At 57.0% G+C, this 21756-nt stretch overlaps 1 protein-coding gene across 1 annotated transcript; it reads right to left on the bottom strand.

Moving 5' to 3' along the window:
* Positions 1–4663: 4663 nt before the first annotated feature.
* Positions 4664–20811, bottom strand: MUC4 (mucin 4, cell surface associated). The gene is made up of 13 exons (XM_054040285.1): positions 20642–20811; positions 14534–17461; positions 13798–13902; positions 13370–13509; positions 12367–12531; positions 11817–11972; positions 10446–10576; positions 9600–9688; positions 8835–9014; positions 7501–7653; positions 6725–6844; positions 5958–6002; positions 4664–4917 (listed from the first exon to the last, which is right to left on the bottom strand). Exons 1-13 carry the CDS (start codon positions 20700–20702, stop codon positions 4913–4915), a joined length of 4278 nt encoding a protein of 1425 aa, XP_053896260.1. The 5' UTR covers positions 20703–20811; the 3' UTR covers positions 4664–4912.
* Between the last annotated feature and the right edge of the window lie 945 nt (positions 20812–21756).

The raw sequence follows: 21756 nt of genomic DNA, 5'->3' as shown, positions 1-21756 counted from the left end.
CCCGGTGCCGCCCTGGCTGTGTGCTGCACCCCACCTGCCCCTGGGCCTTGGCTAGCAAAGGGGGCTCAGGTGCGGCCTCCCCTGGCCCCCCGCTCCGGTGCCAGGGGGCCCAGAGGAAGAGAGCAGCACTCAGTTTGGACCTGGCTCTTCTCTCCCGAGCTCCATGAAAGGGATGGAGCCATCACCCAGGCCCAGCGGGCGTCCTGCGGCAGGCGAGGGCCAGCGTCCCGCTGACCAGCCCTGCAGCAGGCCCAAGGGCCTGGAGGAGAAGGGCACACCAACCCCTGCGGCCCTTCCTGGGCAGGGGGCAGCGTTCAGCCTGGTCCTGCCCGGCCCTGGAGTGGCTGGCAGAGCGGGCGAGGAACCCGGGCTCACTCCATTGGCGGGGCCGGGCGAGGGCAGACACTGGCTCAGCAAGCACCAGCCACACCTCTGCCCGCCACTTGCTTGGCAACCCCGGGGATGGGGGTGGGGGGAGAGTCCTAGGGCACAGAGCTCACTGTGGGGCCAAAGCCACCCCCCATCAGCCCCAGGGGGAGTCCTGTCCCAGCCCAACTGTGTGTGTCCCCCGCATTCCTCCCCAAGGCTGCTTCACTCCCGCCCCATGTTAGCGGCCTCGTCCGTCACACCGCTGGGGCAGTGCCCAGGGCACCCTAGGGGGGCAAAGGGGTGGGAGCAGAGCCCACGGGCACTGTGTGAGAGGCAGAGAGGTGGGGGCAGTTCCTGCAGGCGCAAGGATGGGGGGGCAGAGGGATTGGAGGCAGTGCCCTTGGGCCCTGCTTGGGAGGCAGAGAGATGGGGGGGGCTGCACCTGTGAGCACAGGGATGGGCACAGTGCCTGTGGGCACTGTCTGGGAGGCAAAGAGCTGGGGCAGGCCCACAGACACACGGATGGGGCCAGCGCCCATGGACACAAGGCCAGAGGGCTGGGGCTACGCCCACGGGCATGGTGGGGAGCAGTGCCAAAGGACACAGGAATGGGGGGATGTCCATGGGCACAGGGATGGGGGATGCCCTCTGCCTGTGGAGGAAGCTAGTGCAGGTGAGGCCAAGGGCCGGGGGGGGGGGTACGTGGCCCCGGCCTGGGGCAGAGTTTGTGACTCGCTTTGACACGCGGCAAAGGGCCCCAGCTGAGCATCGCCCCTTGAATGGACCTCATCAGTTACACACACACACACACCCCGCCTTGCCAACGGGCTGCTCTAGTGAGCAGCGCAGGGTCCCGGCAACGCAGGGTTCTAGTCCCCATTCTGTCTCGGACCTGCTGGGTGACCTTGGACAGGTCCCGGCCTCTCAATGTGCCTCAGTTTCCCCTCCCGCAGCATGCAGTGAGGGTACTGGTGTGTCCCAGCTCATCCATGTCTGTGAAGCGCATTGTGGGCCTGTGCCCTTAAGCCCCCCCAGTACAGCTCGTACCCCTGATCTGCTAGGCCCCAGGCTGTGTGCCACGCCCTGGTTGGATCCTGGGCCCAGGCAAATGGGCAGGGATGGCCGGGGTGGGAACGGACGTCACACCACAGGTGAGTCCTCACAGCAGGGCTGGCTTAGCACCAGGGCCCCAGACTGCCCAGGGGTCTGTGCCTCCCTCCCCAGGGCGGCCTTTGGGGAGCTGGGGCTGGGGATGGCTTGGGGGGGGGGGGGGGGGCCTGTGGCAGCAGAGGCGGGTTAAGGTTTCCTGGGCCAGAGCAAATGAGGGACCCCTCCCCACCCCTTCTGCCTGCAGACACACACCTCCTTTCTGCCCCTTCCCTGGGCTCTGCCCCTGTTCCACCCAGCCCCCCCCCCATTCCCTCCCAAGACCGGAGACGCTCTGTCCCTCCCCCTTATGTCCCGCAAGGCTTCAGTGGGGAGCCAGAGCACCTCCAGTCCTGGGGCTGCGGGGGGGGGGGGGGGGTCCAGGTGCTGGGGCTTCCCCCGCCACCCCCCGTGCTTCTGCGAGTGACCAGGGTCCGGGAGCTGGGACTTCTCCCACCCTGCAGCTTCCCCCACCCCGCCCTCCTGCCTAGCCACCGGGGTCGCCATGGACCCTGGCTAATCCGCCACTGTGTGGCAGCCTCTTGCCCAGCTGTAAGGATTGGCCCCTCCCTGCTCACGTGGCCGCCCCCCCTCACCCCCCCCCATGCCAGGCAAACTGTCGCCTCTGTGCTACAAAGCCCTGATTTGGGGCCCGGTCCCCTGAGGTGCTGCCGGGACCGCCCGGCGCCGTGGTAGTCCTTGAGGGGCCTGCCGCTAGGTTTGGGATGGGCCTGGGGGCACCTCCTGAGTCTTGACCCCATTGGGCCCACAGAGCACGAGTCTATTGGCCTTGAGGGCCTGGTGTGAGGCCCAGCTGGTCGGCCAGGGCTCAGTTACCCAGGGCTGCCCCAGCAGTTGTTCCCATGAGCCACACGTCATGGCCAAGGAGCCCATGGCGCTGCGGCTGGGACGGGTGCCTGAGAGGCGCTGAACACGGTTGGTGTCTATGTTACGCACGTGTCCAGTGGCACCAGCTGAGCTCAGGGCCCCGTTGCACCAGGAGCTGCAGGAACACGAGCGCCAGACAGCTCAGCGTCACCGTGGCCAAGCCCGCCAGTGCAGAACTGGGCTAAGCCCCTGTCAGGGCTTGGGGAGGGGGGCCATGGGGCTGGCTACTGCTCCGTGACTGTCAGCCATGCTTGGGACGGGGGGTGGGCGCGTTTACATTGATTTTCACCTAGAAGTGAAGTAGAACTGAATCGCCCTCACACCTGGGCCCGCCCGCATCTTTTTCATCGACTCATTCCACGTGTGGGTGTTCCCTGCTCCTCGCTGCTCTTTGTGAAGCTCCTGCGGCCACATGCTGACTGGCAGCTGCCTTTTCCCACCCGCCCGTGGGTTTTGGGTGCCAGAGCCCGAGGGGCCCGTTCGCTGCCGGGCAGTGCTGCTCAGCGCTCTGACCCAGGGCCCAGTCACCCCCGGGCGCTGTGCCACGAAGTTCCTAACGGCCCAGTGGGTGGACGCTGGTTTCCCTGGATTGGAGGCACTACAGAGGAACATCTTGCCCAGCCTCTGTTACTGAGCTCTTGATGGCCCAATGCAGGCCTTGTAAGCCACCGCGATGCCATGGTGATAGGCAAAAACTAGCAATATATGCTTGTAGCAACACTAGGAGCAGCGAGCGAGCAGGCTATGGGCCCAGGGAGGGAAACCAGCTAATGCAGAGGGCCGGTGCCACTTGCGGCCTGTTCCTGGCTGTTTTGGAGGCTGTACTCGTCTGTGGGATTCTGGTGTGCCCTACACAGAGTGGAAAATGTCCCCCCCTAGGCGTAGGGTCCGTGTGGGATGAGGAGGGGGCTAGCACCGGCCCTGCCCAAGGTGTGCGTCTGAAGAGGCGTCTTTGGCATAGCCGCTCAGGGCTGTTACACTTACAAGAGTATTCGACAGCTCGTCACGTTTGTAACATGTCTGTCTATGGCATCTAGGGCTTAATTCATTTTTTTCTTTCAAGAACATAAAATGAAACTTCAGAATGAGGCTCCCAGCCAGCAAATTGTCCCAGCCCTGAAAGCAAACCTGGGGGAGGTATGAAGTGCTGCTGAAGTGAGCAAAGCCAGCAGCACAAAGGGAACACGGAGTTCCCTCACCTACAGGTGGGTCAACACAGCCCGTCAGAAAGCTGGCGCCCTGGTCTGGCCATTAGCGTAGGGGTGGGCGTCGGGACTCCTCGATTCCCAGGCCAGAAGGGACCGGTACAATCACCTCCTCAAAGCTGCATCATCCAGGCCAGAGGCTTCCCCCCTGCGATTCCTGCATCCAGCCCCTCATTTCTGATGGAGCGAGAGCACAGCTCTTAGAAAGAGACATCCAGTCTTGCTGGCTAGTGCTGGCGGCTCCGCCACATTCCTAGGGGAGCTGTGGCAAAGGTTCATTAGCCCCGTTGTTAAAATTCTGCGCCTTATACCCGCCCACTTTGGGCTCACCTGCCTTCCCTGGCCTCCAACTGGCCTTCGTTCTGCCTCTGCCTGGTGTGTTAAGATTCAAGCAGCTGAGTTTTCTGGGGCACTTGTTCATCTTGTGGATGAAATTCACCCAGGCCCAGATGTCCCACCCACAACCCCCACACCGACGGCCTCAGAACAGGGCTGAAGGACTTACCGGGTGCCATTCGCCAGGCATATGCACCACTCCTGGCTGGTGGATTAGTAGAGGGAACCAGCTTATTGTGTGTGTCCCTCCGGGAACCCAACTCCCGGGTTCTGCTCAGCCCGGCCGGGAGCAGAAACGTGCCACGTGCCAGAGTTATTGACTGTCAAATGCTCACGACAACCCGCTCTCCAGCCACCGGATGTCCCCAGTACTAGCCACATGAGCCTGCCAGGCAGGAGAAGCCCTTTTGTCCAAGGTTAAGTGGCTAGAAGGGTTTTGTCCCCTCCTGGTTCCTTCCCGTCCACTCACAGCTCCCTCCTTTTGCAGCCGGCAGCTTCCCTCTCGCCCTTCCTATCACTCCCTTTGAAACACGGTTCAGGGATGATCTACCACACAGAAAAGCATTCTACAGCGCTCGAGTGGCCTCCCCCATCCATGGGCATGGGCCGGGTGATCCCCTATGCTGGGGCTTAAACACCACAATGGTAGGCGTTCCGGCAACCACCAGATCGGACTGCGTGTTCCAAGCACGCTGCTGGCAAACAGTCACAGATGCGAATACTCTTCCAAGTCTTTATTTGCAAACAGGAATAGCTCTTGGGGTAACACGGACGCCCTCTTACAAAAACCCGCCGGATTTTCCCCCCAAGCGTCCCACCAGCTCTGCGAATCAGGAACACTTCAGCCCTACCATCCGCGGAGGAGATCTCAGATCGCATTAGAGATTCTTTACCGGTCCCATTTAGCAAAGCGTCAGAGGAGCGAGGCTGGCCGTGGAGAATCGCCAAGGCCTGGAGCAGATGGATTCTCAATCTGTAATGAATAAAAAGAAGCATTAGGGGCTTCTGCTAAAGGAAAACACCAGCAGTTCGTCCCTCACCCTCATTTACCGCAGGGCCTGAAATGAAGAGGGCGGGAAATTGGCCCCTGGCGTAACTGCCATCACGGAGCTGAGCCCAGAACCCCGCTGCAGCTGCACGAGGTGGCTGAAATGGGCATGTAATTGTCCACGTGTGACATTCGCTACCCGGCTTGCGGAACAACACCCAGGTGCGAAAATTTGTCCTGCTCACTCCAGGAAAACCCTGGCAGGCTTCCGAGCTGCAGATCAGTCAGTGAACAAACCCCACCGAAATCGTACATTACTAGCGACGCCCATCCCAGCGCGAGTGACATCAGCATGACCCACGTGTCCTCTCTCCAAGGGGGGTCTGATTCAGATGAGAGGATCGTGCAATAACACGGGATTGCTGCCGGCCCTTTGTCTCCCTGGCCGTGGTGAACACATTGGACAGAATGAACCGGGCCCAGATCTTCAAAGATCCTTGAGGCGCATCACTCCTATTGATTTCAACGGGCGCTGGCCCCAGGACCAGCACCTGGAGAGCGTATCGCAAAAGCCAGAGCCCAGCTGCCAGGTAACAAGGCTAGTGAGCTCCCATCACTGGGCAGCGCAGTTAGGACCCACACACATTGCTCACTTCCCCCCCTCCCAAACCAAGCAGGCACATTTACATTGGCAGATCCGGTGCCCTGAGGAAATGCAGCTCCCTTCACCGAGGGTCCCTTGCTCCCCGCACACCTCGGGGACGGAAGCCCAATAAAACGACAAAGGCCCTGGTGGGGCATTGAAGGAATCCAGTCCCTGCACTCAGCACCCGCAGCTCCCGTTGGCTTTCACCGGCACTGCAGGTGCTCAGCGCTCCAGCCAAATCAACTCCACATCTGGCTGCCGGTGGTGGTTCCCAGCTCTCCGAGCTACTCTGCCTGCTTTCGGCTAGTGAGAAAGTTCTCGGGCTAGGGGACCAGGGTGCAGGAGGAACGCAAAGCCCCGCCCCACCCAGTGTGCTCACCTCTTCCTTCCTCGGAGGAGCTCGCTGCCTCTTCTGAGGACGTTGCTGTTGGTGACAAGAAAGAGTGAAAACGGCGTGAGCTGGCATCACGTCATTCTTTACTCCCACCTTGAGTCCAGCATCCTCCGATTGTGACAGCTTATTAACAAGCTGGGATCCTGGTCTCGCTACATGATCAATACAGGAGCAACCAGAGCTTTTACCGTAGGACTTGCTATCCTGGCTCTGAGCAGTGACCCATCTAGTCTTGTCTCCAGCAGTAGCTAGCTCAAGAAGAAAGCATGAAACATTGAGCGTGAACAGTTAAACACGATGTACGTTTCTCCCTGTGGCACTTCAGCAGTGCATAGGCCTGGTGTTGGCCTGCTGTGCAGAGATCCATTTCACCACACCCTTTTCCCCCGTCCTATGCATGGCCAAAGTACAACCCTACAAGCTGGGGGCATATGACCCCGAAGACCCACAGGGCCAACCAGCTCCAGATTCTATACAAATCCTTACCTGGCCCAGTGAGTTCGGCGTGGAAATCTCTTGACACCAAGTGTGCAGAGGACACAGTGCGAGGGGGTGAAAATAACGTATAGGTGGAGACAGAAAGCGACCCACGCCCGGATTCTCTGGAGTGCTTCTAGTTTTTGTTGCTGGCTGTTGTTAAATTGGCCAAAGGGACATTCACTTTCAGCCCCCAACCCCTAGGAAAATAATGCCCACGCTGGCAGATGACAGGTGCACTCCCCAGTCCCTGCGTCCTGGCTCTGGGAACTCACTTTGGTTTGGCAGCCTGTCTCCAGCACAGCCGATCTTTGGTCTCTTCTGACTGTACTTAGCACAGAGCTGGGGGCTCCCCGCCTGCCGGCAGCACCAGTCGTGCAACTTTAACTCTGCATCTGGAGATGGAAAGTGCAGCACAGTGTCACGAAGGGAAAAGTTACAAACATCTGCCAGGGAACTGGGCAGAACCGGCCTAATCCGATGCCCCTTGGAGTCAGTGAAACAAACACCCCATTTCTGTCAGTGGCTCTTGGCTTGGGTCCCATGAGTCGCTCCTCCCTTAGCAGACAAACTGACAAAACCTGAGGTGCAGAGAAGTTAAAATGGTTCATAAGCCTTGTTTATGGGCAACGGCGAATGCCGAATCAGTGTTTTCTCACCTAACTCTTCCATTAGAGCCAAGAGGGGATTTTACTTAACCCAGGAACTCCGACCCAAGCCCTTTCTGAGGGAAAAAATGTCAAATGCTGGGAACCCGTATTTAGTGACATTATTCTAATTAGCGGGAGCTGACACTAGTAACACGTCGACCCTGCTGCAGAACCTGGTCTGCCCTGTCTTGTGTCTCCAGTGCTCGGTGTGCACCAGTTAGTAATAGGTTCGGACTTGTGCTGGGCAGGCACCCACTGGCCTCACAGCTACCCAGACAGTCAAAGAAAAAAATCTTAAATTTCCCTGGAAAAATCACCGAAAAGCTAAGGCAGGCCCAGCCCACGTGGTTCCCATTGCACGACGTGGGGGCAAGCTGCCAAAACTCCTCGGCCGTGCTTACCGCGGTCAGGGGACGCTTGGCGCGAGTCCTTCCAGGATCTCTCCTGCCGCCCGTCGACGAGCTCGCTCTGGCTGTTGTAGAGACAGCGGATCCCGGCGCCATATTGGTTCGGGGAGGCTGGATACAGCATCGTCACACGGGCGTCCGCCAAACCTGCAACAACCCGCCGTTCGCGCGGCAGCTTTCAGACTCTGGGTGTGGACGTGCCCCGGAGCCGTGCAGCGCAAGAGGCCTCCCTGGCCATGCAGCCCCTGGGTTTCCAGCCCAATCCAAAGCCCAGTGAAGCCATGGAAAGGTTCCCCTGGATTTCAGCAGGCTCTGGCTCCGGGTCTTAGAGAGCCCAGTTCGCACAAAGCTCCTCTGAGCCCCTGAACGTACGCACTCGTGTGTCGGGATTGATTCTCCAGCCCACCAAGCAATGGTGACATCCAGCAATACCTTGTCAGCTCATTAGGTATTGTGGCTGCTGCAGGCCGTGGTGAACCAGCAACAAACGTAAGTGGGGGACACCCCGGAATCATTAAACTACAACCGAGTGTAAAAAAATAGAGGGCCCGAGTGATGTTGGAGCTGGGTGAATTTCCTGCTGCTGTTTCTTGCAAGCCTCTCTAGGCAATGCCTCGCTCGCAAAGAGGAAACACGAGCAACTAGTATCAATTCACCTGCAAAGGCTAAATCCCCGAAAAAGCAACCTGGACTTGTGCTGGGCCCACAGGCTGGGCGTGACCGGGCTTTGGCCCGTCTCAGATCACAGTGGGAGACAGGGTTCATGGCCCCTGCAGTCCCCCCACTGTGTAGAGAGAGTCAATTACCAACGCTTGCCTACCCCCAGGGGGGTTTTGAGGATGAACGAGATGAGCCATTGGCTAAGCACCATTATTGAGAAGACGGCCCCAAACCACAGGGGACAGAGTTCGGGGCCCGAATGGGCTTGGGGCCCATGGTGAGTTGTATTTCCGCTGGCAGGACTGGGATTCTCTCTCCTCACGGGTGCTGAGCTGGGATCCTCGCTTGGGGCAGGATGGGCCCACGTGACTGATTCCCTGTCACTGCAGGGGAAGAGGTACTGGGGGGGATTGCGCCCCTTCTCAGCTGCTGGGTCTCCATGGAGATGACCCTCCTAGGTCAGCAGGTCCAGCCCTCTCTGTGGGGCAGGCGCTTTCTCCATACTAACCCCTCACAGCCTCGTAAGGAGGAGGCATTAGTCCATCTCACTCACAGTGAAGGGAGGTGCCGTGTTAGAGCTAACCTCGCGCAGAGCAAGGAAAGGGACCACAGGGTGAGGACTAGATCTAACAGGCCCATCTGGCCCTGGCCCTGCCAGCATACCCCACCTCCTCTGCTCCGTCGGTAGTGCCGATCCAACGCTCCGTCTCGCAGCGAGCAAGGGCAGGACGGCAGATCCTTGTTCCAACCAGCTGGATCTTGCTCCGTGCGAAGCCAGGCCAGACACCTCAGTCTGTAGTTCACACGCACCTGACTGGCTAGACTGTATATCCACAGCCCACGCAGATCTAGGGCCAAAACAATCAACAGGTTTTGCCTTCCACTGAGTCAACGGCAAGATTGTACTAGCTCAGGCAGAGGGAGACTGGACTAAGCTGAGTTCTCGGACAGCTTGGACCATACGGGAGACTAACTGGTGATATTTTCGGACATGGAAAGCTAACCCGGGCCTCGTTCCACAGCCTCCGACTGTTGCCATTGGAACACTCCCGAAACTCACGCGCCGAGTGTGAAAGCTGCATCGCGGTAGCTCTGGGGATGGTCTCTCAGCTAGGCACTGTCCCTGTGAGTAGGCGTAGGATTCAGCTCCGGCTTGTAAAGCAATAGGCCGTGGGCACAGCCAGTCCTGACAGGCATGTCTGATTGGGCCAGTGCCGCGCAAGGGGCATTCCTGGGGCGTTAGCTGCACGTCAAGGTGGCCATTCAGCGGGTCAGTGTTGGCCCCACTGACAGCCCTGGGAGATTTTCCCCTGGTTTCAATGGGGCCAGGAGCTCACTCACAGCGTCTGGGGGAACCTGGGAACCTCTCACCTCGGCACAGTCTTGGCCCATCTCAGCCGCAGAATGAAACCGTTTGGCTGCGGGGCCCGTACCTGTGTTGTAGCCTCTGAACTGGTCGGGGCGATATTTGGCGGCTGGGGGCCTTCGGGTCAGATGGTCATTTCGGTAAAATCCATCCCCGCTGAACGACAAAGCAAACCCATCATCACCCTTCCTGATGGGAGCAGGTTTCTGCTCTACACCAGCCCCAGCAAGTTCTCTATGAACAACTCCCGACCTGCCAATCTCATCGCCCACCTCAGACACAGGGGGATGGGGGCCCACAGCAGATCAACGGATAAGCATCCCCGGCTCACAGAGCACAAGGCTGAGCCTATGGGCGTCTCGCCAGGAAGCAGCTGTGGTGCTGAGAGCTCTGAAGCGGCAATGCCTTTGCTGGCAGGGTAATGCTCCTTTTAAGGATTCATGGAGTGTGCAGAGAACTGCCGCCATTTTGGTTTCAACCCTCCTGTAGCCTGTTACTGAGGAGACACACACGCTCTGCTTTCTCCCAGGGGAACTTTAGTTTGGGTCGTATTGTACTTGTTTGGCTTCATCTAGACTAAAAGACTGAAAGCCGGTGCTGCTCTCTGTGTATGGAAAGAGAGAGCCGGGAGTGACTCTCATTCATTAGATTACAAGCAAAGCAATGGAGAGCTCCCTTAATCCTGATCGGTCCAAAGTTCACAAGACACCCAATGCTCATTTATATTTGTAAATCCTCAGCCTTTCAAGGGGTCGCCTGCATTTTAACGACACGACACCCTCGGGAGACACAGGGGCACCGTCAGGGGCACATTATGGTAGTTCTGAGGTTGCAATGTGACCCAGCTGCAAAGGGGTAAATACAGAATTGGGAGTCGTATGAATTGATCCATAGAGGAGTGAGCATACAGCACCTGGAGTAGCCCATCAGCACGTTGGTCAAACCCAGCTTGGGGTAATCCCATTGCATGCCGCCATCTTGGTAAAGGATGAGGACGTAGGACTTGAGTCCATCCGTGGTGAGCACAGCCTGGTATGTGTTTGTCTAGAGAAACACAAGGTGCGCGGGGAAGGGACAGGATGAGGCTATGGGGGTACAAATCACTATTCAGCGAGAGACAACAAACAGCGCTAATGCTAACAAGGAGTTCTCCGCTGTGACAGTGAGGCGTAGGGGTGAATCTCTGCAACTCCCGGAGAGCTTGGCAGTAATAAAACTAGACACAGGAAGCAACGACAGGCGTAATTCTCGAAATAAATGTCACAGGCCACCAAAGACTGTGCAAGCAAACTTGGCCACCAAACACTGTCAACCTTTCTTATTTTTCGTGGAAAGCGTTGTGACATTTTCGTCGAAGGTTTTATCAAAACGATTGTCAAACACTTTAATTTACTGAAAATCGTGCTTTTGGTCAAGCAAAGCTTCCCATAACCACTTTGAAAAGGTTTCCAATAAAAATGTGTATAAATGCCAAATTAAAAATATATTTTGAAAAATAATTCAAGATCACCAAAAAATGGGCCTATTTCAAAGGGTTTGAAACAAACAACTTAAAAAATTGGTTTCAACGTGTGATAGTTTTTGATCAGCTCTGTATGCAATTCATCATGTAACAAACAGAAAGATTATATTACTTAGGATGTCTCCATGAAAAGTGAGTGTAGGGGGCTTTACCTAGAGACCCACGTAAGCCCTCTTTTGCATAGGTCTCATGCATGGGGTGAATTTATCTTCGCTAAATGTTCAAGTGAAACACTCAAAAGTTAACTTGTTTCTCCCACACAGTAGTAGTGCACAGTAGTAATGGTAGCATGGGTTCTGAATTCATGCCCGCTCCAAGTTCACGAATTCAGGCTATCATAGGTTATCTGGTCCCTGTCACTAGCATCTGAGCACTTCATCGTGTTTAATGTAGGTATTGTCCCATTTTACAGATGGGAAACTGAGGCACAGAGAGACAGGGACTTGCCCAAGGTCACATGGGACCTGTGTAGTGGAGCAGTAAACTGAACCCAAGTTTCCCGAGTCCCAGACTAGCACCCTAATCACTGAATCGTCCTTCCTCCCGTAGAAGTTCCCCAGAACGTTTGGAAATCGATCCAGACCAATCCAGAAGCAACAGCTCTCTGGAGAAAAGCTGCCGGGGGCATCTAAATATGACCCGCGTATCACAGGACACAGACACAATGCGGCAGCCTAAGCCTGACCAACACTGGGGGGTGCGGGTCATTGGGGCAGGAAGCCACTTTGACAATAGCTTCCTGAAGCCCATGTGGCCACTTACCCGAGTGACAGGTCGCCATGCTGGATAGGCTGGGGCCTTCTCCCAGGTGATCTTAAGGGTCCATTTTGCAGAGTACGAAGTCTTCAGGTATCGCCGAATCTTGGCCTCCACGTCTCGGACAAACGGGTGTTCGGCAGAATCCCGAGTAACAAACTCCTGCGGGTTGTGCATGGGTATGTTACGGCTCCAGGGCAGGGAAGGGCAGAGCTAGCATTACGCATGCGAAGGTCTCAAAGGAGACCACAACCCCTCGGCTCACTCATGCATATTCCTCCCGTTGACTAAGGACTTACGTGATGCTTAGGCCTTACGCAGACCCTCTGCAAAGGGGCGAATTTCATCCCGAGTGAGGCTGGACTCGGACGTTAGGAGACCAGCAGGAACTGCTGAATCCGGTAACCCTATAAAGCCCCACTGCTCGGTCGTCTCCACATCGGCAGGATATCTAATGACTTGCTAAATCATAAGCCGCAGAATGCGAACAAGTGCAGCATACCTGTGTCTGACGTCTAGCACGTCTAGCTGGGCCTCCCCACGTGTAAAAACTGACCTGGTAAAACGTTGTGCCAACGCCTTTGGAGAAATCCGCGTTAGCCCAAAACACAGCAACCATTGGTACTTTCTCACGGCCGGTAAATCCTCCGGGAGGTGGGTTTGGAGATGGGAACATGTCACTGTCTGAGGCTGGAAAAACGATTTGTCCGTTGTCTGTAAACTAAACGACAGTATTCCTTATGTTAGCTCCTTCGCAGGAGAGACGAACTAATGCATAACGAAGCACAGGCTCTGTCTACACACCCACAGCTGGCCCGTGCAAGTTGACCCGGGCTCGCGGGGCTGGGGCTGCGGGGCTGTTTCATTGCTGCGTAGACGTCTGGAGCCCGGGCTCTAGGACCCTGCGAGGTGGGAGGTTCCCAGAGCTCAGGCTCCAGCCCAAGACATCTACACAGCAATGGAACAGCCCCACGAGCCCGTCGGCTGGCACAGGACAGGGGCAGGTTTTTCTTTGCTGTGTAGACAGATAGTCACAGGCTTGCTGCAGAGTCCGCTGAAGTCAATAGAAAGACGCCCGTTGACATTAGGGGATTTGGGGCTCAGACCTATCTGTAGTGTGTCTTTGATCATTATTACTGATTTTTGCATTGCTGTAGTGCCCAGGAGATCCAGCCACCAGCCAGGTCTGCACTGAGCCAGGCGCCGCGCAGGCACCGAGCGAAAAGGCAGCCCCTGCTGTAGTTCATTTTTTACTGTTTCATTGCAAAACATTTTTTTTTAAATTAGAAAGTCACTGTGATCTTAATAAACCCTCTAAATCCAGTGAAAACACCTCTGGCTCAGACACTGGAGATAAAATCCAAGGAACATTTTTTCCAGCCACCAATAAAAATGATTTTTATGTCTACAAAAATTAACCCACAGTTGTTGAAAATGAGGGGGGAAAACTCCCCACATTTATACCCGACCAGCTAAAATCTTAATCCGCTCTGCATGTTCCAACAGATCTTTGTTCGTTTCTAAAGGACTGGCCAAGTGCACATCTCATTTAGACTCACATAGAGAGAATCGTGCAGCGTTTTCCCAAATGGGAACCCAATCTCGGGTTTGAAGACACGGGAGTTAAAATCCACTCTTCTCTCCACGTATTGCTTATCGCTTTCCTTTGCTCCATATGGATACAGTGGCACGGCTGCAACTAAAACACAATGATTACAAGCAGCTTCCTTTAGTTCACTAGCTAAAGATTTTCAAATATCAAAGGTACCGAGCGGACGGCAGGGGACAAAAGACCCGCTTTGGGCAGGGGAAGCGGAGTGGAATTAAGGCAGGTTCCTTGAACCATAGGATCCGGGTTGGAGGGGACCCCGATGCCTCAGAGCAGCAGGTAATCGTACAGGGGGGTAAATCGTCAGGGGGACAGCGGAGGTCATGTTCAGTTGCAGAAATCTGTCTATTGCTCAGAAATTCATGGGAGGTGGCTTACCTGTTGCTGACTGTTCTGTACCACTTGTAGTGGCCTCTCTGGTCCCAGCTGACACCGACGCTGTTCTCTCCTGGTCAAACCCTGCTCTAGTATCGGACTGAGGGGCTGTTGACACAACCAGAGCAATATCTCAGGAGTTGGGAAGGGAAATCATACACCACTCAGAACCCTCCATGTTTACAAATGGTACAAATTAGATGTTCAACTACCTGATGTGCGGCCAGATGGTCAAGTGCCTAACTGGCCTCAGCTGCACTCTGTTATTTGGGCCAGCACCAAAAAGGGAAAGGCTGGCTGTGAAATATTCAGAGATAAGTCTTTGCCCAAACCCGCGTTGACAGGGAGAGGCCTAGGGGGGCATCTGCCATTGCTTCCTAGGGGTTAGGCACGATAAAGTACAGCTCAAAGCCGTGAGTAAATATTAGGAGGCTCCTATCGCAAGCGCTGAATTCATCCCTTTCATTTAGAAACCGGGGTTTTCACAAAGACACTAAGTGACCCTTCATAACAGAGCTCCACAAAACCAACATGGCTTCCACCCTGACACCACCCTGACACCATGGCCCCTGTCCCCAGGAAAACAGGTCTCCCAGCGTGCCCCAGACCTCAGCCCGGGAGACCCAAGATGTGCTACTGCACATGGACAACCAGCCTGGAGAGCGGATGGGACTGAGCTGAAAAACACCAGCCTGAAACGAACCCATCTGGGGACACTAGTTATCAGCGTGGGACATACCTGTTGTTCCCAAGAGGGGGAACGGTGTCGCTGCCCGTCCTCTGGAGGGTGCTGGAGTGGTGGCAGCTGGCACATGGGACGCACCAGCCAAACCCAGATTAGCCCCCCGTTCTGGGGGCGTTTTCCCCTTCTCCGAATGGAGGGAAGGGGCGTGGGATCCCGTGGCAGCGGGAGTACAAGAGGTGGCCAGGCGTACTGTCGTTAGTGGTTGCCCGGTCACTGCCTCCAGTCCTGGGAATGCCACGGGGACTCCTGAGTCACCGGCAGAGATGGCTGCTTCTTTCGTAACCCCAGCGGGCCCAAGTACTGTCGGCCTCTCGGGAGAGGAGGGGGAGGGCACCGGGGCACTAGAAAACAAAGGTCCTGGCCGTGCAGTCTGTGAAGCTGAGGGCCCAGCAGCGGTTTCACCGGGAGAGGCAAAGGCAGCTGGGGTTGTTTCCCCCGACGGCGCGTGTATTCCTGTGGCTCTCCCATCCCCTACGGACGAATATGGGGAGGTCTCAGCATTGGCCCAAGCGCCTCTTTCTCCTGGGGGCAGCTCTGCCCCGTGTGCTGGACTCGCCTCTGCATGCCGGGCACCGGGGTTAGAGGTGGTGGTTTCCTCGTTGGCTGCGGACGCAGAACCAGCCACGTCCCCTCTTCCTTCTATAGCTACAGGTGGGATGGTAACTCTCTCGCCAGCTGAAGACGGAGGAGCAGAACCCACGGCGCTGGGGCCTCCCGGAGAGTCTGAGATGGCGGGGAGAGAGGCTGGGTCCCCAGGCACTACAAAGACGGACGTGGACGTTCCCTCATTGGCTGCAGACGTCTCCCTCGCAAGGGCTGGACGGGGAGCCCCAAGAGCACCGGACAATCCGTTTGTTGCATCGTCCGTTGTTTCAGGCTCAGCCGGGGCTCCGCTGAGAGATGCAAAGGCAGGTGGGGATGTTATTCGCGATGGAGCGAGTCTGCCTGGCACGGTCCCGTCTCCTAAGGGCGCACGAGGGGATGCGTTGGCGCTGGCCAAGGCAGGCACCTCTGTTGCCTCCCCGGGACTCCGCTCCGGGACGGAGGGCGAGGGATTTGTTGCACTCTGGAGATTGGGGTTGGAAATGGGGGTTTCTCCATGCGCCGCAGACACCGGACTAGCCGTATCCCCTCTGTTTTCTGCGGGTGCGGGGGCCAGCGCTGTGTCCCGAGCCGAGGATGGCTGAGGAGAATCCACAGCCAAGGCTCCAGGTTCTCCTGTTGGCAGCTCGTCCGTGGGAGCTGGACTCGGCTCTGCGCGCTGGGGCAAGGGATCTGTTTCACTCCGGGTGCCCGCGTGAGATGCTGTGGCTGCCTCGTTCGCTGAGCGGTTGGCTGCTGGCTCTGCACTGGAGGGTGCAGCTACCCCACTGGCAAAGCCGCCAGAAACATTTGCTCCTGCAGGACCTTTGGCTGCTGCCGCAGGTGCCGCAGACTCTAGGACTGATGGAGCGCGGGGCGTTCCCTTCACACTAGCGTGGGCAGAGTTTGCCAATTCCTCTCCCGCCCCAGGAGCGACAGGTGCAGTCCCTCCTGCAGCATTTGGAGGGGGCTGGGGAGAACCGGGAGCACCAGAGAATCCAGCCGAGGACGATCCCGTACTTTCACTCTCTGAAACGGACGGCTCGGCAGGGATGTCACCGGGAGACGGGACGGCAGATGGGGCCGTTTCTCCTGACAGCGTAGGTCTGGCTGTCCCCATCCCAGGCTCTAGAAAGGAACGAGGGGAAGTTTCGGCATTGGACAAAGCCCCCAGATCTCCTGTCGGTAGCTCCTCTGTGTTAGCCGGACTCTGCTCTGCGTCGGAGGGCGAGGGATTTGTTCGGCTCTGGGTATCAAGCACCGATGTTGGGGTTTCCTCATTTGTGGCTGACACGGACTTACCCGTATCCCCTCTTCCTTCCGGAACTGCAGGGGCAGTAACTGTCTCGCTCTCTGAAGCCAGATGATGGGAACCAGTAATGCTGGGAAATGCACTTGGGGAGAGCCCCTCTCCCTCAGTCTCTGCGGGTCCTAGTGACCCAGCCTCTCCCCCCCCAGCTACAAAGGCAGGTGGGGATGTTTCCCCTGCCAGTGCCGATGTTCCTCGTCCTGTCTCGCTCTCTGGAGGTGGTTCTGGGGATTCCGGAGCACTCGATCCATCCTGCCCTGGGCTTTCGGTCTCTGAGACGGGGGCCTCAGCGGGAGAGGCAGCCGGAGACAGGAACGCCTCAGGACTTGACTCCATCTCTCCCACCGATGGAGAAAGAGGTGGTCCATTGGACACAGCAGTGCCAGTGGATGCCAAGTCCTCTGGCCCCCATCCAGTGCCGGGGGTGGCTGTCCAGTCCTCAGTAGCTGCGGAGAGAGGAGAGGAGGTGGCGACACCGGAGAACGCGCCAGGAACGGAGCTCGTTACCTCCAGCTCGGAAGGGGAGAAGAGGGTCGGGTGAGGGTCTGTTGGGCTGGAGTAGAACAAGGCCAACGTGGCAACCGCTTCTCCTGCCGGAGTCGTGGCCACTGTCCTGGTTTCCGGAGAGGCGTGCGAAGAGTTGGTGGCGCTGACTGACATTTCTGCTTCTTCTGTAGGGATCTCGGCTGCTTCACCGCCGCTGGCTCCTGGCTCGGGGAAGGAAGACGCTGTTTCAGGGACAGAAGTGACATTGGCCCCATTCACGGCTGACACCAAACTAGCTGTTGCTCCCTCTGCCGGAAAAGAGGCGCTGGCTTCGCGGGCGTGGCCGCTTGAAATGGCGCGTTCTCCAGGCAACGTGGTGTTGGCGGCCATGGCGGACGGGGACGGAGATCGTGCTGCCGAGGTGACTGCCAGGACTCCGGCACGGAGCAAACTGCTCGCCGCCGCTGTGGGAGACGCAGCTCCAGGGGTGAACTCATCCTCTGGAGAGGCTGGGACAGCAGAGGTGGGCCCAGGGTCTGCACAGGCTGGAGGACATGAAGCAAAGGCGTAAGTAATTCTAATAAGCAACTTGGTTATAAATCCAGCCTGGTTTGCAAACTACTCAATGCTTTTCTGTGCAGGACAACGCTAGCCCGCAGGGTCCTTTTGGGGTGCCCCGGAAAGGACTCAGACACTGAGCCGGCATCAGTGCTAATTACATGAGACTTCAGTTTGCCAGGGCAGGTGAGGAATCCACATAAGCTGCTTTCTCCTTCAGGGGCTGCAGGTCACACGTTTGCCGTTGGTTTCCTGTGTTTTCGGGCTTCTGCGCACCCCCAGGGTAATCCACTCGCAGGATTACTAAGAACGGGCCTGGCCTGGCACATTCCTCTATGGGCCACTGCATCTTGGCAACACCATTCTGACACCTCGGGGCGGGGGCCTGTTGGTTTTGAGCAGTGGAGCGAGGGTGGCAGTCTCCCCAAATTGCCTGAACTCCTGGGTTCAGTTCCTTGCTCTGCTGTTGAGGGTGGCCATTCCCTTGGAAAAGCAGGCCCTCAACCACTAGCTGTGTGCCTCAGTTTCCCTCTGTCCGAGTGGGATAGTGACAGCTAGCTCAGAGGGGTGACGTGAGGACCGATTAGTTAATGTCTTTACAATGCAGCAAAGTGCTGTATAAAGCCTTCAAAATATGACCCTTATCATCCAGGTGACCTTGCTTACCCTGAGCCAAATTTGGGGGCAAACTTCACTGCAAGGATGGGGCCCAGACTGGAACGGCTGTTTTCCCAAAACACTCAGGAGGCCAAAGTTCCTGTTTTGTCCACCTTACACTGGGGGTAGCAGAACTGTGGGACTCCTTGAGTCTTGTCCTGATCCAAGGTACATCTTAGCACCGAACGGTCCCAGAGAACCACGTACCAGCTGGGCCTAGCCAGAAAGCAGCTTGCTATGGTCACTCAGCATCACCTTCTCCTGCACGGGGGGCTGTGGAGAGGGAGAGGGAGGAGTTGGCTACGCTGGCTCTACACCTGCCAGAGACTCCCCACCCAGCAGAGGACTTGTGGCCGGTTTCACATTCCCTTTACCCCACCTGAGTGATGTAAAGGGAGCAAAAGGGGCTGAGAATCCAACCCAGGGTATCTTTGGCCTGTCCAGGAGTCTGAATTTGTGCTTTGATCTCCCAGGTATTTGAAGAGGGGGATGATTTCAGGGGGGCGCGGAGAAGGCTGGGCGCTGCCATCAGCTCGATGGTTTAGGGAAGTTGACTTGCAAGGGGTGAGAAAGCCGGTCACTCCTGCAGAGGTTAGTATAGGACTGGGGCATTTCCCAAGCAGCTGGGTTGAGATATTGTTTGGCTAGTCTATTGGCTGGTCATGGTGCAACCGGACTCCTCACTTATGCACATCTGGGAAGGAGCCTGCAGGGGTGCGGATGGAGAGAGGTGCTGAATACATCTTCGCTCATTTGGATAACGGATGCCAAGCTGCTGGCACGTCAGCCAGAGCGCTGCAGTGTGTAGCCCCAGTGCCCACGTCTCCCCCCACCTAGATCATTAACGTCCAGGCCCCCAGCACCTTGGCACCCTCTAAGCCTTTCTACGGGTACAGTGCAGAGGGGCAGAAGGTGACACGGGGTAGGACAAAAGCTGGTGCTGCAGCAGGCCAATGGTAGATTGGGCTGGGGGTTAGGAGGGGACCTGGGGCAGGGAGGTGGAATGTGTGGGTGGGCAGGGAGAGCCGGGGGGGGGGGATCTCCTTCCCAGGATCATTGGCAGCTGTGAGCAGCTGTCTGAGGGTGCCAAGATGGGACACACCACAGAGGGCCCCCTTCAGGGAATGCTTTCGATGCTATGTCCCCTATAGGCAAAGCTCTAGGGGACCTACAGTGGGATATGGGTGCCTCTCTAGGCAGCCAGTGCCATCGCTGCGCCCACCACAGGGGGCCTGAAATCCAGGCTCCTGGGGAGAAAGGCAGGACGGCATCTGGCAAACAGCTGTTCCAAGCCAGTTTGCTAGATCCTGATCCTACTGAGTAGCGCCTTGCCCCCCCCCCCCCCAGACCCAGGCATGCCCCTCGGTTCACAGGGTAACCGACAGGTAAACTGCAGCACACGGCTTATTTCTTTGGGTGGCGGGGAGATTTTATGTGCACGTGCAGGAATGTTTAGCGGCAGGAGGCATTTTTAAAACCCCCTTTTTTGCTGATTTTATCGGCAGCCTCCGGATTCGTCAGGAGGAGGCGCCATGTTTCCGCAGGCCCAGTGCATAACCAGCACGTGCACTGGCCCAGGCAGCGAGCAAGGACTGAGCACATTGTAACCTGTTCCGGACACACCGGAGCCGCTGGGTGGAGATGGTACATCTGGAACTCAGAGCAGCAGCGCTACTGACCGCACGACGGGCCGCAATGCATTCCAGAGAGGCTAGCGAGGGGCTCTAAGGAGCGCTCAGACTGTATCTGTAACAGGATGGACCATCCTAACGTAGGAAACTGCAGAGCGGTGCAACGCTGCTCCCGGTAACACGAGAAGACGTGGTGTTTACAGCTCCGAGAACGACGCTATGGGACTTACCCTACCTCAGTTTCCCTAGCTGTCAAATGGGAACAACAACACATCCCCACGTTTGTCAAGAACTTTTCACATCCTCTGATGGAAGCGTCTCTGTAAAGGGCAACATGTGGGTATTACTGTGCCTGTCGTTTTTACCCTCTTCCTATTTCCCTCTGGTTGGGGGCGGCGGGGGGGCGGTTTATTAAAGCACAAAATTGTTGCCAGAAATCTTTGGCATACGGTCAAAGAACACACAATGTCTCCGTAATGCATTGGGTTTACAGAGAACCACCTGGGACCAAATACCAGTTGTAAGGAGAACAGGTTAATTCACCCGCTTCTTGGGCTTGATCCTGCACAGCTCCTGCAAAATACGGAGCTGCCTTAACTCCTGTGTTCTCAGCACCTCGGAGGAAATGCTCAGCAGATCTCAGGATCAGGCCCTAGTTCTAGTCTCAAGTCGCCCTGCCTCAGTTTCCCCAGCTATCAGGAGACCTGCCTGTGTAAAGCACCTGTCGCCCCGCTGACGAAAGGCTGTGCTAGAAAAGTGCAGGAGTCTGGTTAATAAAAGCATCAGCAATAGTCTCTTACCATCTCCGCCTCTGAGGCCGGGCGAGCTTGATCCAGTTTACAGTAGCACGCGCGCTAGTGAGCAAAACGCAGGACTTACCGTGTAGAATCCACAGCCAGCCGCCTAAGCAGGTCCAGGAGACTGGTCTCCACGTCCCCATGTCTCAGTGGAGCGCGCAGAGCAGTGAGAGCTGCAAAGGCGGAGAAATGCGCTAGGGAAAAGGTAGCGAATGGGAAATGCAGGTCTCCTCCCTCCGTCCTCCGGGAGCTGGAATGAAACAGGTGCAATCCCCTGGCTCCCGCCCACGGCTACTTATAGGGGCTGGCAAAAGAAGGCGGGCTGTGACCATTGCATCACACCCTGAGCCCCCTCATGTTCTTCCCTCCTGGTCCCCCCACCCGAAAAACCCCTCCCCTAATATCCTGCTGTTACTGTCCATGTTCCTGGCCAGCCCCTGGGAACACACATTCCTGTCGCTCTCACATGAGTGCCCAGCAATAAAGTGAAGTGTCTGAGCGTCAGCACTCGGCTTTGAGTTCCCGCCTGGCATCCCTACTGCCCAGGGCTGAGGAGCACACCGGGGTGCCCATGGTGCCCCACAGGCGACTGGGGACCCCGCAGGAGAACACGCCCAGCGGGGGCGTGGTGCCCTGGGTGGCGGTTTAGGGGACCTGAACACTGGGAAGGGGGTGTAAGGGCAGACACACACCCCGGGGGGGCTGGGTGAAATTCGACCTGCCCCCAGCCCGCTCACCCCCTTTTCTGCGTCAGAGACAGGTATGAAAGCCCTGCGTCTCCAGCCTCCCCCCACGAGGGGCTGCCCCTCTGGCAGGGGAGGGGTGTCTAACAAGACCCTAATCAGTAGGAGGGCCAGAGGCAAAGCTAGTTAGGAGCCTAACACCCATTGGTTTCAATGGGAGTTAGGTGCCTAAATACCCTTGTGAATCCGGGCCGAGGTCTATGCTGGCCAGAGACAACTAACCCACAGCAGGTCCCACTCCTTACACACAAGGCCTAGCTGAGGCTGGTGGGCTCTGGACAGAGTCTGCTCTAGACCGTGCTATGCATCACATGCAGCTGGGGGGGGTGTTTCTGGCTCCTTTCTACCATAATGTTGTGCTACAGCGCCCAGCGTTCAAATGTGGGGGGCACCTGCCTTTGGGGCTGTTCACTCCCTCCACCAGGGAGGAATCGCTGGGGCCCTTCCGGAGAAG

This window comes from Malaclemys terrapin, chromosome 9, assembly GCF_027887155.1.
Source record: "Malaclemys terrapin pileata isolate rMalTer1 chromosome 9, rMalTer1.hap1, whole genome shotgun sequence".
NCBI classification, from domain to species: Eukaryota; Metazoa; Chordata; order Testudines; family Emydidae; genus Malaclemys; species Malaclemys terrapin.
This window is presented reverse-complemented; position numbering and strand designations above follow the sequence as displayed.

Excerpts from the sequence above, each read along its gene's own strand:
- MUC4 (XM_054040285.1), bottom strand. The coding sequence starts at position 20,702 with ATGGGGACGTGGAGACCAGTCTCCTGGACCTGCTTAGGCGGCTGGCTG. Across the intron at positions 17,462-20,641 it reads CTGGCTGTGGATTCTACACG|CCTGTGCAGACCCTGGGCCC; the intron begins GTAAGTCCTGCG and ends CATGTCCTCCAG. Across the intron at positions 6,003-6,724 it reads AGACAGGCTGCCAAACCAAA|CAACGTCCTCAGAAGAGGCA; the intron begins GTGAGTTCCCAG and ends TGTCACCAACAG.